This window comes from Epinephelus moara, chromosome 9 (genome assembly GCF_006386435.1).
Source record: "Epinephelus moara isolate mb chromosome 9, YSFRI_EMoa_1.0, whole genome shotgun sequence".
Classification (NCBI taxonomy): domain Eukaryota; kingdom Metazoa; phylum Chordata; class Actinopteri; order Perciformes; family Serranidae; genus Epinephelus; species Epinephelus moara.
In genome coordinates, this window is record NC_065514.1 from 35,339,282 (window position 1) to 35,353,124 (window position 13,843).

At 41.4% G+C, this 13,843-nt stretch overlaps 1 protein-coding gene across 1 annotated transcript in view; it reads right to left on the reverse strand.

Moving 5' to 3' along the window:
* Positions 1–334: 334 nt before the first annotated feature.
* Positions 335–13,843, reverse strand: part of LOC126395993 (thyrotropin receptor-like) — a 38,692-nt gene continuing 25,183 nt past the window's right edge. The window contains exons 11-12 of the mRNA XM_050053796.1: positions 557–682; positions 335–451 (exon numbers count right to left, since the gene is read on the reverse strand). Of these exons, the coding sequence (XP_049909753.1) occupies positions 335–451; positions 557–682 (243 nt within the window). The remainder of the gene's footprint in view (positions 452–556; positions 683–13,843) is intronic.

Here is a 13,843-nt window from a genome sequence, read left to right on the forward strand (position 1 = left end):
TTGGGCTGTGTAATTTTAACATCACAACCAACATAGGTAGAGCTCTGTAGAGTTCAAGCTCCTTCCGTGCCTTCTCTGACTGGTCAAGGAGTGACACTGCCTGGATGGTTTTAAGGGCCAGGTCCTCCTCAGCGAACAGCTCCTCCAGTGCAGAGTCAGACATGGAGTGGCTCGTAGTCACAGCAGTCTATAAAGATAAGTATCAAGGTAAAAATTAAGAGAGAAAAAAACAAGTGAGACTAAACCAGAGGAAAGCACTTAAGCACTGATCATCTTAATGCTAAGTGCTTAGGTTTGTCTATTTAAGAGATGAGTAAGTAATGAATGGTAAGTATTATGGAAAGCTTATATGTGTTGTGTTCTCCATAGATGCAGCCTCTTCATCCTCTTCTTCCTCCTCCATCCCCTCGTCCAGTTGGTCCTCTCCATCTTCATCGATTTCCAGTGCATGCTATGTTAATACAGTTTTATATTACTATTCTGTGTGGCATTTCAATAATCAATACTTCATCTTCATCTCAGAAAGTACAGTAACAATAGTCAAAATGAAGCAAACCTGTTCAGAGTTTTCGCCGCACGCCTTCTCTTCCAACCTAGACCAAACGGCAGCATCCAGGATTTTGGTCTTAAACCTGGGGTCGAGTGATGTGGCCTCTTCCAGGAACATCCTGATGTTTTCATCCTGTGGGAGAAAAATAATATGCCAGTACCAGAGTTAGACCTTTCATAATGTATTTTTAGTGATTTACTACAACAACAACAACAACAACAGCTTTACAGCTTTAGTGTGGAGAACCCTTTCTTGCAGCTGACCTCCCTTAGCAAAGTGGACAGTGACTGCAATGTAGTGATCTTGGGCTACATTGGTCCAACCATCACAGATAAGCGCCACATGCTCAGTCTCCTCCAACTCAGCCTGCACTCTCTCCCTCTCTACGGCTTACCACGCTGGTATCAGTGTGGTAGAGAGCACGTCCCTTTTTTTGTAAAGATATTTTTATTGACAAAATTGCCATTTTACCATTTTACATGACAGAAAGTAACAGAAAAACAACAATACAAAACACAGAATTCCTTCAGAGAGGAGCAACACCAGAGCATATGAAGTAGGTCTCCAACACAGGTTTTACATCTTTGGCAGTTGGGAGAAACATTATGTAATATTTTGTGTAATCTATGAGGTGTATAATAGGTTCTATTGAGAATATTGAACTGCATTTGTCTATGTTTGGTTGAAATTAAGATAGTCTGATACATGTTTCGGATATTACACCACTCAGCATCGTCATAAATGCATTCCAAATCCGATTCCCATTTTACTTTTTTGTCATTCTTCTTATAGACTGGAAGGTTATTGTTTAAGATGGTATAAATAGCAGATATCAGTCCTTTCATAGAATGCAGGCTTTTACTAAGCAGATAACTTTCAAGTGGGGAATCTGGTGGGATTTTCGGAAATTCTGTATAGCTGTTGCGAACCCAGTCTCTGATTTGGAAATATTTGAATAAATTATGGTTTGGCAGTTTAAATTTTTGAGCTAATTGATAAAAGTTGATAAAGTTATCTTTACCGTATAAATCTTCAACTGTTTTTATGCCGCTGTTAACCCAAGCTTTTAAAGTTCCGTCTGTAATCAGATGTGGGAAGCTGGGATTGTCCCAGAGAGGAGTTTTCCAAAGAAATGTGGTGTTTAAGTCAATAGTAGCATGAGCTTCTTGCCAAGCAGCAAAGGAGTTCAAAATTATGGGGTTTTTGGTAATATTCAGAAGCGCTTTTTTACAGGGTAGGAAAGGAAGAGTCTTCAAGGGTACATCCTTCAATAAATGTTGTTCAATGGAAAGCCACCTGGTCTCATTGTCCTTATTATGCAACCAGCACCAGACTGAACGGAATTGGGCTGCAAGGTAAGATGATCTAAAATTGGGTACATTCAATCCTCCATTGGCATATGGGGCCTGGAGATATGAAAATTTAATTCTGGAGGCTCTACCTTTCCATATGAAATTGGATATGTATTTATTTAATTCTCTAAACATACTTTTCGGAATTTTAATTGGAACAGAGTGGAATAAATACAAAAATTTTGTGAGAATACTCAATTTAATTAAAGTCACTCTGCCAGTTAGAGATAATGGCAGATCTCTCCACTTGTGTAAATCCAATTTAACTTGGTCTACTAATTTGATATAGTTGTCTTTGAGAATTTTGTCAGTGGATTTTCTCATTTCTATGCCTAGGTACTTAAACCCATTTGGGCACCATTGTAAAGGCTTAGCTAGGTTTTTAATATTATTGTTCTCTATGTTAAATGGCATAACTTCACTTTTTGAAAGGTTTAGCTTGTATCCAGAAGCAGTGCTGTATTGATAAAAGCATTGCATGAGGGAGGGAAGTGAGTTAGATGGGTCGGACAAGAAAACTAAAACGTCGTCAGCGTACAAGGCTAGTTTATCCTCAGTAGCGCCAAATTTAATACCACTAATGGTGATGTTAAAGCGAATGGCAATAGCTAATGGTTCAATAGCTATTAAGAACAACAGCGGGGAACTTGGGCAGCCTTGGCGGACGCCTCTGGACTACTGAAAGGCACCCAACAGGACTCCATTAGTTAGAATTTGTGCTCTAGGGCTGTTAAAAAGTGTTTCAATATACTGAATAAATTTGTCACTGTCACGCAGCGGTGAGGTTTGTCTCGTTCTGGGTTTTTGTTTCGTGGCTTCCTGTTTTATTTTGAAAAGTAACTCTCCTCTCGTTTCAGGTCACTTGCCCTTCCTCATGTGTCACCGGTCTGATCGTGTCCCCTGATTCCTGATTGTGTCCACCTGTTCCCCATTACCCTCATGTGTCTTATAGTCTGCGTCTCCCTTTGTCCTGTGCCAGAATGTCTCGTTCTACCGTGCACCCCAGCCTTTTGCCACAGCCCTCGTCTCGTCCAAGTCGTGATCTCTTGTTGGTAATTCTGTATTCTTTTGCCTCTTTACGAGTGATTTTTTGTTTGATAGTTTTATAGCGCAGCTCTGTCTCGCAGTTTATGTTTATAGCCTTTTCTTTCCTCCGTTGGAGTGATCTTTAATTTGGTAAGTTTCACAGCTCAGCCTGTAGTGTAGTTTTTTTTCATAGCTGTTTTGCTTTCCTCCATTGGAGTGATTTTGTGTTGTACATTTTTCATAGCCTAGTTTTGTATTGCAGTTAGATTGTAGTTTTCCTGTAGTGTAGTTTTGTTTCATAGCTGTTTTGCTTTCCTCCGTTGGAGTGATTTTTTGTCATAGCCTAGTTTTGTAGTGCAGTTAGATTGTAGTTTTGGTTTGCCTCCTGTGGAGTGATTTTCTGTTGTAACCCTTTTCTCTAGTCTGAGTTTCCCTCCTTTGGAGTGGTTTTGTTTTATTAGGAGTTTGTTTATTTTCCTCCATTTTCGGAGTGTTTTGTTTCTTTGTTAGTCTGCTCAGATCCAGTTTAGATAGGTAATTTTTCACAGCCTATTCTTTTGTCACTCTGTCAAGAGCTTTAGAGTTTCAGAATAAAAGCCTGTTTATCTGATCCCACTCTGCATCTGAGTCCTCCTTCTAGCCCAGGCCTGACAGTCTCCAAAATTCATTGCTTTAAGAGTCTGCAAAAGAAAACTGGGTTCGATCCTGTCGAATGCCTTCTCCGCATCCATCGACATTATTAACATGGGGTCTTTGTACATGTGGGCTGCTTCCATTATATGGAGGAATCTCCGAATGTTGTCTGCTCCATGTCGGTTTCGAACAAAGCCGGTCTGATCAGCGTTTATAATTTTAGGGATAATGTCATCCATTCTCAGAGCAAATAATTTTGACAGGATTTTGTAATCTGAGTTAAGGAGGCTAAGGGGCCGATAGGAAGTACATTTTTGACAATCTTTGCCTGGTTTTGGCAACAATGTTATTGTTGCCAGTTCTAGAGAGCTTGGGAGAGTTTTATTAGTCAGTGCTTCTTTGAACATATTTGTTAAGGTAGTTAAATGTTTATCAGAGAAAGCCTTAAATAATCAATGGGGAAGCCATCTGGGCCCAGGGCTTTGTTGTTCTGTAGGGTCTTCATGGCGATGAGAACTTCTTTTTCAGATATGTCGGCGTCAAGGAAGTCTTTATCGTCAGGATTTAGTTTAGGCAGAGTTATTGAACTTAATAAATGAGATGTGTTGGTATTTTCTGTGACGTGATCAGTCTTGTATAGTGCTTCATAAAACGTCTTAAATTCTTGATTGATATCATGTGGGTTGACAAGGGTACTGCCGTTATCTGCAATAATTGATTGTATAGATCTATCAGTCTCCTCCTTTCTGATTTGCCATGCTAAAAGTTTACCAGTTTTGTTTCCGAATTCATAATAGTGATAGTGTGTTCTAGCCATGGCCGCCTCAGCTTTATTAGTACACAGATTGTTATACTGGATCCGTTTTGAAGTCAGTGTGTTGCATGTAACTTCGCTTTTTGTATGAGCGTATTCTCGTTCAAGATTTCTAATTTCTACCTCTAGAGGTTTTTCTTTTCTCTCTTATCTTATGAGTGGTATATGAAAGGACTTGCCCTCTCATATATGCTTTTAAGGCCTCCCATATGTTAGCATGGGAAGAGGAGTTCAAATTTGTTTCCAAAAATAAATCAATGTGGCCGTTCATAAATTTCATGAATTCGGGATCCTTTAACATATATGTTTTAAATCTCCAATTATGTGATGGTTGATGTGTGGTATCCACCTCCCAAGACATCTTTAATGGGTTATGGTCAGATAGTATAGCCGCTAAGTAAGAACATTCAGCGATCCTAGGAATCATACTTTGAGGTGTTACTAACATGTCAATTCTGGAGTAGGATTTGTGGACATTTGAAAAGAAGGAAAAGTCCTTTACATTTGGGTTTAGTTGACGCCAAACATCACACAGTCCCATATCCTTCATACCTTGGTCCAAAATTGACGCTGCTCTTGAACGGTTAAACGTTTTAGGTGAGGATCGGTCTATTGTCGGATCTAAGACCAGATTGAAGTCACCACCGACCAAAGGTTGACCCACTGCTGATGCAAGTTTTAATATCAAATCGTTGAAGAAAGCAGGATCATCATGATTTGGGTCATATACATTAGCTAGCGAGAGCCTGATCCCATTCAATTCACAGTTAACTAAAATAAATCTGCCATTATTGTCTTTTTCTGTTGATAACAATTTGAACCTCAATTTTTTATTAATCAATATAGCAACTCCCCTTGCTTTTGTTGTGAACGAAGAATAATAGACGTGTCCAACCCAATCTTTTTTTAGCTTCATATGCTCTGTGTCAGAGAGGTGAGTCTCCTGGATAAATGATATATCAATAGAATGCCCCTTTAAATATGTACGGATTTTTTTCTGCTTGATTGGAGAGTTAATCCCTCTCACATTCAGAGAAATTATTTTAAGTTGACTAGTCATACCTTAGATAGATGAAATAAGTATTAAAATAAGGAAAAATAAAAATGGGTACCTCAAAACATATGGATAAAGTGAGTACTATAAGAATGAGAGTCACTAAGAAACAAAACCATACCATTACCCCAAATAAAACCCACCCATAAACACCCCACAGACTAAACATCCCCTGTGGGTAGGCTACTCTCTCTGAACTTGACAAGAGCTCTCAACAGTAACAAAATTGAGCATTAAACCACATTATTAAAGGATTCTGTTTTATAATTGTAAGTGACAAAGGATATACTGCAAGCGCTTGACACCTGAATATAACATAAATAGTGCTAGTATATGCAAATGATTAGTAAACATTGTTAGACAATGACATATTTTGATTAGAGTACTTGTTTGCCCATAATGTATTTTAAATTCTAAATGTAGCATGAATTGTGAGTTATTGATTAGCAGTACTTGAAAAGCATAAAGTAAATTTAGTACATTTAAACAAAGACCAGTATAATGAAATTCACTGCACTGATGAGCCACAAAATAAATAAATAAAAACAATACGGATACAGAAATTAAAGCTCAGTATTTTCACTCTAGTCCTGTTATCCAGGAATGAACAGTCCAGTAGATGTAATAGGGACAAAGTCAAAGCTGCACATAATAATTAAAGCGTGACGTCCTCAGCTGGTTGTGCAAAGCGTAAGAAGATATTGTGCCCAGGTTATCAGTTTACGACCCAACAAGCAACAAACTTTTCGGGGTGTCCGACAGTAATAATTATAAAACAGTTGCATAATAACAACATTTCTCCATAAAAACAACAAATGGGCATTGTCTATAGATTGAAACTTATATCTCCTCAAAGTGGCTTCCTAGCGATCTGCTGCATACTAAGTATAAGTTCAAGGATTGTCCTCTCCAGAATTACGCACCGTCATCTCAGCATCACTGCACCCTGTCAGTTGAGCTCAAATAGGAGTCACTCAGTCAGTGTGTGAAATGTCAGGGCATCCTGGCGCTCCTATCATTATAATAAGAGATAAGGCGTTCAATTGTCTTTGTCCAAAGTTTTCAAATAATCAACTGCTGCATCTGGTGTGGTAAACCATTTGGTGTTTCCTTGATGCATAATCCGGAGTTTGGCTGGATGGTGCAGAGAATAAGTGATGCCTCTCTCCCGCAGGCTTTTCTTAACATCCTTGAAGGCATCTTTAAGGCGCTGCAGGCTCAGACTGCAATCGGGAAATATGTAAATCCTGGTGGTTTCATAGCGAATCTCTCCTTTTTGCCTGGCCAGTCGCACAATCTGCTCTTTGGACTTGAAGTTAAGCAGCCTTGCAATCATGGGTCTCGGTTCGCTGCTGTCACTGGGAAGCCTGCCCAGGCGATGCGCTCTGTCACAGGAGATGGGACTGGGAAAGTTTGCAGCGCCAAGGAGTTCAGGTTTGACTCGGTCAATAATCCAGTTGCGTTGCAGCCTTCAGCTTTTTCAGGGAGATTAAGAATCCAGATATTATTACGCCGGCTCTTATTTTCCAAGTCATCCACCTTGTCTTTCAAAAACTTCACCTCTTTCTCCAGTTTCTCGACGTGCGTGGTGGCATCTTGTCTTCGTTAGCAGATATCCGTCCCTCCATTTCCTTGACTTGGTCAGCTAACGTTGAGAGTGCAGCATCTATTTTAGTTAGCGAGGATTGGATGGTAGTTGTTTTTGTGTCTTTTTGCTTCGACAACTCTTCCTTGCTTTCTCGAATGGCGATCATTACCATCTCAAGAGAAAGTTTTTCGCCTTTTCCCCGAGTCGGACGCCATCTTTGTGGAGCACGGAGGTCTAAGCTAAAACTACCGGTAACCACTGAACAAAGCATTGACAGATGTGACTGAGTAGGGTTCTAACNACCATCTCAAGAGAAAGTTTTTCGCCTTTTCCCCGAGTCGGACGCCATCTTTGTGGAGCACGGAGGTCCAGCTGTAACTTTCGGTTTAGTCGATGACGGAGTGCCTTTCTTTCTCCTTAAGTTATACTGTGTCATACACCGTTATCAGGCGACGTTTACTTCAAAGATTTCCAAAGTGTGGTTTTAGCAAAATAGTAGCAAAAACTGTTGAGGTTGGCCCAGGGACCTCACGTTAGCATGTCCTGCCTCGTCGGCTGCCAACCGTAAGTTCGGAGACCATGTCTCTTGATGGCGTTTGATACCATGGGTTAAGGGCAGCAACCATTTCTCTAAGTAAAACACAGGACACAGAGCATCTTAAATGTTTCGTCTCAAAGCATTAGTTGTTGAATACTTCTATTTGCTGAGCATAAGTGAGTGAGCTACAACCATCTATGCTGGCTGGCTTACCTAAACCAAGGTGACTCCACTGTTGAAAATGGCTGAAGCCCCTTCACAATAAATGCTGTCACTTTACTGTGGCATTCCTCCTTCCTCTCCCTTGTCATCTGCGATCTTGCAGCTAACGTGAATGGTGTGAGATCAAGGCTGCTGCTAGAGTCTCTGGCAACGTCAGCCGGTGCAGTGATGGTGGTGGTGGTAGTAGTAGTCGTAGTAGTTGGACCTTAACATAGTAAGTAAGTAATTAAGCTGCTACAGAAGCTAAAACTACCGGTAACCACTGAACAAAGCATTGACAGATGTGACTGAGTAGGGTTCTAACTTGCTAATTACGTAAAAATTAGCTAGCAAGCTAGCGTTAGCACACGTGCCTACAACATGCCCAAAACGATTTACTTAACAATAAATGTTTTAACACACAAAGGATGAGTACTGTTAGCCTAGTAACCATTTATATATTACCTGAAGTTATCGACAGTTGCGCCGTGTCCTGTTGAGAAGACGACAATGCTGGTGTTGAAGAAGCCGGCTTCGTAAACACCGTGCAGTTCTCCACCTTGAAGTTTTCTCCGTGTTTGATGAGGTGCTTTATCATGTTACTCGTATTCCTGGTTTTCCCCGAAATAATCTTACTGCATTTTATGCATTTATTTGTACCAGGCGCCACAGGCGTGTAGTACAGCCACACTTTTGAGCGTTTTGCTGGCATCTTGCAACGCTGACCAGCCAACTCCGCCACAGATGCAGCACGCACGGCTTCAACCCGCTTCACCGCCATACAAACTGTTGTTGTTGCAGTGGTGGACCAATCACACAGCACATTGAATCAAAGAACGCTTGCGGTGATTGGCTGCGAGCAAAACCATAGAAACAGTCATTTTTTCTAGATCTGGGTACAAAAAGAACCGATTGTAGGTATCGTTTGACAGGCGCAGTTTCGATACTACTTGGTACTGGGTTGTTTCGGTCGATACCTGAAAGGTATTGAGTACCGATACCCAGCCCTACTGACGTGGTCAATCTGTGTGAAACTGCACATAGGCATTGAGGATTGGCAGAAGGTGACAAAGCTACCAATGGGTATGGACTAGTATACATTAACTTTTCAATCAAAATAATGAAAACAGCAGATTTTTGAACACGATGCATGTAGTGTATATTAAATTATGCCATATACCAATAAATGAACAACACTAACTCCTACAGAACATTGACCCAAATTACCTACAGTCAGGGCATAAAATTAACACCCGCCAAGCGCCAATGGCGGGTAAAAAATGAGTTTGCCGTGTAAAACAAAAACACACACCGATGGAAAATTTTGAATTGCATGTGGGTTTTTTATGTGCTTCGACCATTTCTGCCAGCTGTGTCCAGGGACAGTTTTTGCTATGGGCAATGTGGGCGACCGCCCAGGGCGCAATCTATGTGAGGGCGCACGAGCACCCACGAAAAAAAACAAAACAACAACAACAGAAAACCAGTTTTCTAGACTACCGCTCATTTCCACGTCAAGTTAATGGAGTGGGCGCTGGGGCGCCCCTATTATCACGTTTCAACCAGCAGCAGAAAGGAAATGCGAATCCTGGAGGTTGTGGGTTGAACGGGGGTCACAGACAGGAACGCGGCGGAGGTTCATAGTGCTCTGCGGCGCAAGATAATGGCTTACCGGCCGTCTCCGACTAAGTCCGACTCCAGGTCCAGTAATTTCTTCTTTCCTTGGTGTCATGACTGCCCAGTAGTACCTGGACAACCGAGCCGTGGCGGTACACAGGTACAGTATGTGGCGTGTCAGAGGACAAACGAGCCGTTCACATTTCCACAAACCTCACCACAATTTAGGGACTGTTCTTTACTTATGGAGGGACTGTCAGGGGAGGAGGGTGGCTGGTTGATTTTTATTTTATTTTGATCCCCCCCTATGTTAATCACTTATTGATGCTGTTTTTGAAGTATGAATAAGTCAGTAAGTAATTTATTCCATTGAAATATCATTGAGGTATTATAGAAAAGTGATTTATCTTTTTATAAATGACAAAAGGCACATCTGCCTCACTTTTGCCGTGTTATCGTGATACTACTACTGCAGCCTTTGCCGCAAGCATGCCAAAGAAACACAGAGGACAGGGTTGGATTTTCCTAAAGTTGGATTTTCATACTAAAAACGTAAGGTAATTATTTTTCGTCAAATAAGGCACAATTTTTTTTATTTGGCTGGTGAAAATATGTTTGGCCGGTAAATTTTTGGAGGTTACTAGCCAATGGCAGATGAGGTAAAATGTTAATTTTACGCCCTGCCTACAGTTCTGTATCACCACCACTAGAGTGTATAAATTAGATACATGTTTTTGTTTTTGTGTGTGTGTGTGTGTGTGTGTGTGTGTGTGCAAGCTGCTCAAATAAATTGCCCTTCATAAGACTAATAAAGTCTCTATAGATGTCATTTAAAGCAAGTCTTACCTTTCTTGCATTTCACACAGCACTTAGAAAAAATTTGAACATCCACAACTCCCGCCTCCCTCCAAAGTCCCATCCTCCTCCTCCTGCAACTCCACCTCCCTCCAAAGGCCTACTCCCCCCTCCTCCATTACGTCCTCATTATGTCTATGATAGACGTAGGCGTTGGCATGGTAACGTTAGAAGCCGGAAGAGGAGGGTGAGTGTAACGTTACAAATGCAAGTCAGTGATGACTGATGAGTTTTAGAATAAGGTTACAGTGCTAACGTTAGATAGTAATGTTAACGTTACTAGTAAGTGGAAACGCACAAGGAAGATAATATTAATGTTTCAGAGGCTACGCTACAGTAGGCTAACGTTAGCCATTAGCAACTGGATGCTGTGTTGTCATATATAACATTATGAACTGAACTTAACTTCTTTATTTGTTATTTTTATGCGCAGCACAAAAAACAAACTGACATTTTTGCATACCCCAAGCAAAAAGAAACAAAACATTTAAAAACAATTTGTGTAACATACAAGAAAGAACATATAGTGCAATAGTAAGATGAAAAGGGTCGACATTTCACAGTCAAAAACTCCACATCCTGAGAGCAGAACTGGGAGATCTTCTTCACATCACAGCACCATGAATTGTTTGTGTATACACCATGGAGCTTACCAGATGATGCAGCCTCCCTGTCTGCTCTATGTAGTGTTAGCCTCCTTAGCTCAACACTGGCATCTGGTTGGGGTGTTACGTGAGTGGTTACGTCTGACAGAGGCCTCCACGTGGGGAAGACAGACAGGACAGGAGAAAACTCCGACCAAACATTGCATTCGGTCCGAATGCGGTGATTGGTCGGAGTTTTCTTAGAGCCATATGAGAATGGTATAATTATGGGTTTTCATCTCTGGTGGAATTCACTTATATTTTAGTGTGCCAACAGCTTATTAATAGCATTTTAACCTAAACAAAGAAAAGTGTAAAATTTCCAGAAAGGTAAGTGTTGCTTTAACAGCCATAATTCAATCTAAATGAAAGCATCTACATGGATTATTTTAATATTGCCTGTAACTTTAATACAGGCTGAGTTAGGCTACTTAATATTTCCAACTGTCCAGCATCCAGTACAGACAGCTGTAGGCTGTTTTTGTTTCATAATAATCATTATGTGGAAAAATAATTCATTTGAATTTCTGTCATCAAAAAATATTTTGTTTTCTTTTTTGTAATGGTAAAAAAAGAGCAAGAGAAAGAGAGAAATTCCCATAGACTCCCATGCTAACTGGCATGTCATTCAACACAATAGAGTGTGCCAGTAAACCCAGAACTCCGTTAGCGCTTTTAGCACTTCCGGTTCTCTCATCTAAAAGTCAATACGTTTTTTGAATGGGATTTTGGTAAAATGCCTCAAATAAGGTCTGTGGTTAACAAAAGCTTAAGCGAGTTTCAGGTTTTGTTCTACGACATAAAACACGTCAGTAAATACCCTACTTGTGAATTTTGAAGCTTTTACGTGTCGTAAAAAAGGCGGTTGCTAACAAGTTGCTCAATACGACTACAAACCCTGTCGGGGACATTAAACGTCATCACCCCCGAACAGGCGAGAGTGCTGGCAGTCCGCCATTACAGCTTCTTATTTAGCTTAAACAGTCCGATTTCCCCATTATACAATGTTTTTAAAATAAAGCGGCCGAAATCAGTTGAAAGCTTAGTGGCGGTGACGTCAAGAGTCATGCGACCGTGGAGTAGTCATGTAGTCCGTTAAAGCCTAACGTTAGCTTTTTACTTCTGGCGATCGCATTTAAGCTTCAAATGCGGTATGAAAGGTGTTCATATGTGAAGATTATCTCGCTGAACAAAACCTGTAAGTGTCATAAACTTGTGTTAGCCACAGAGCTTATTTTCTGACATAATCCAAAACGCAATGCAAAAATCACATTCACTTTCTCTTCCGGGAACCAGCGCGATGCTAAACTTCCGGGTTTTGACATCAGCCCTGGCACACTCTATGTTGCTCACCTTGAGATGTGGGGGGGTTAAAAGTCTGGTAAAAGGGGCAGGGACAACTGATTTAATGTGAATGAATTTTTAACCCTATCTCCCGCGATGCTCCAGGTCAGTAATTTATCCCGCTAATCTCCCGATTTTACAGTGAAGGAAACAAGTAATATTGTGGGGGATATTTGTCGCAGTATCTGGCAACCCTGGCCTGCCTGCGCGTGTGAGGCAAGCCGGTGACGTGACTCAGTCACTCGCTGGAGGCAGTGATACGCCAAGTAGTGTTGATACTGCCAGAAAAGAAGAAGAAGAAGAAGAAGAAGAAGTCACTCACTGGTTTCGGTCTTCCGCTCAGTTCAGCGGCCAGACAGAGATAGAAGAGACACCTGACGCGTGCTGACGCAACACCTGAAGTGCTGCGAAGCGCAGCGCACCGAAATTCTCGCGCGAGCCGGAGCACTTCCGTTCACATCAGACGCGCATTTCTCCACGCTGGTCGACAAGCGGTTCTGCTCCCAGCTGTTGTCTCCGTCACCTGGCTTGACACATTCGCTCGCGGCTCGCGCAGAAAATAGACCAGACGCCGAAAGGACGGAGCCATGGAGCTGCGCGGCGCGGCGCAGCTGGTGTGGATGACACAACTGGTTAACACGTGCGCCGGAAGGAAACTGGCTTCGCCTCGAGGCTATTCGCAGCGCTTCCGCGGGCGGTGTGGCCTTGGCGTGACACTCCTCCGAGGGTGGCACAGTCAGTGGCACACACTTTTTAATTTGATGTGCAATAAATACTGCATACTAAATGCATTGCAGTGTAACCGCCTTATTATTTAGCCTTCTGGTACTCATTTCAACAATTAGAACTGCTAATTTTTTCATTGTCCTAAATGGTAAACAGAATCATTTATTGAATATCAAAGAAACAACATTTTCAGAACAAGTTTCCTTCATCAGGTTTAAAATACAAGGCAAGAAATGACGACAATTATACACACACCCTGCGAAGGAACCTTGTTCCTTGGGCCAATACACCGATGAAAAAAATCTCCCTATTTTTCACAACCCAATGTTGGCAAGTATGCTAACACTAGTCTGTAGCTAGCTTATTTCACTATGGACATTAAGTTAACAGGTTAATTTCTACCACTCACATACTATAGATTACCCACCTTTCTTGGAGAAAAACTGGGTCACATATTGACACCCTTTCTTTTGCCTCTCCTCTCTCTCAGGGGCGGACTGGGACTAAAAAACAGCCCTGGACTTTGACTCGGCCCAGCCCACAACAACCGGTGCACGGAAACTCATCAGCCCCAGACATGGGTGTCAAAATACTTAAATCTTAACACATGATACTATACCTTCCAAATTATAGCAATAGCACCGATGTTGACTAGATGTTGTGTTAAGAGTATAGTGTAGAATACTCACTGAGAAATAAACGACACAGTCCAGATGTCTCTCTGCTGAACAATACAATGCAGGTGACTGCCTGAAACAGGCCCAACATCTATGGGCCGGCTGGCATCCAATTTAACCCTATGGGCCCTAGGCGTTTTTGGGATATTTTTACTGCCTTTACTTTTAAGCTCATAGCACAGTCATTATAAAGGCTACATACACATGCTATATCTTGTTTTTTT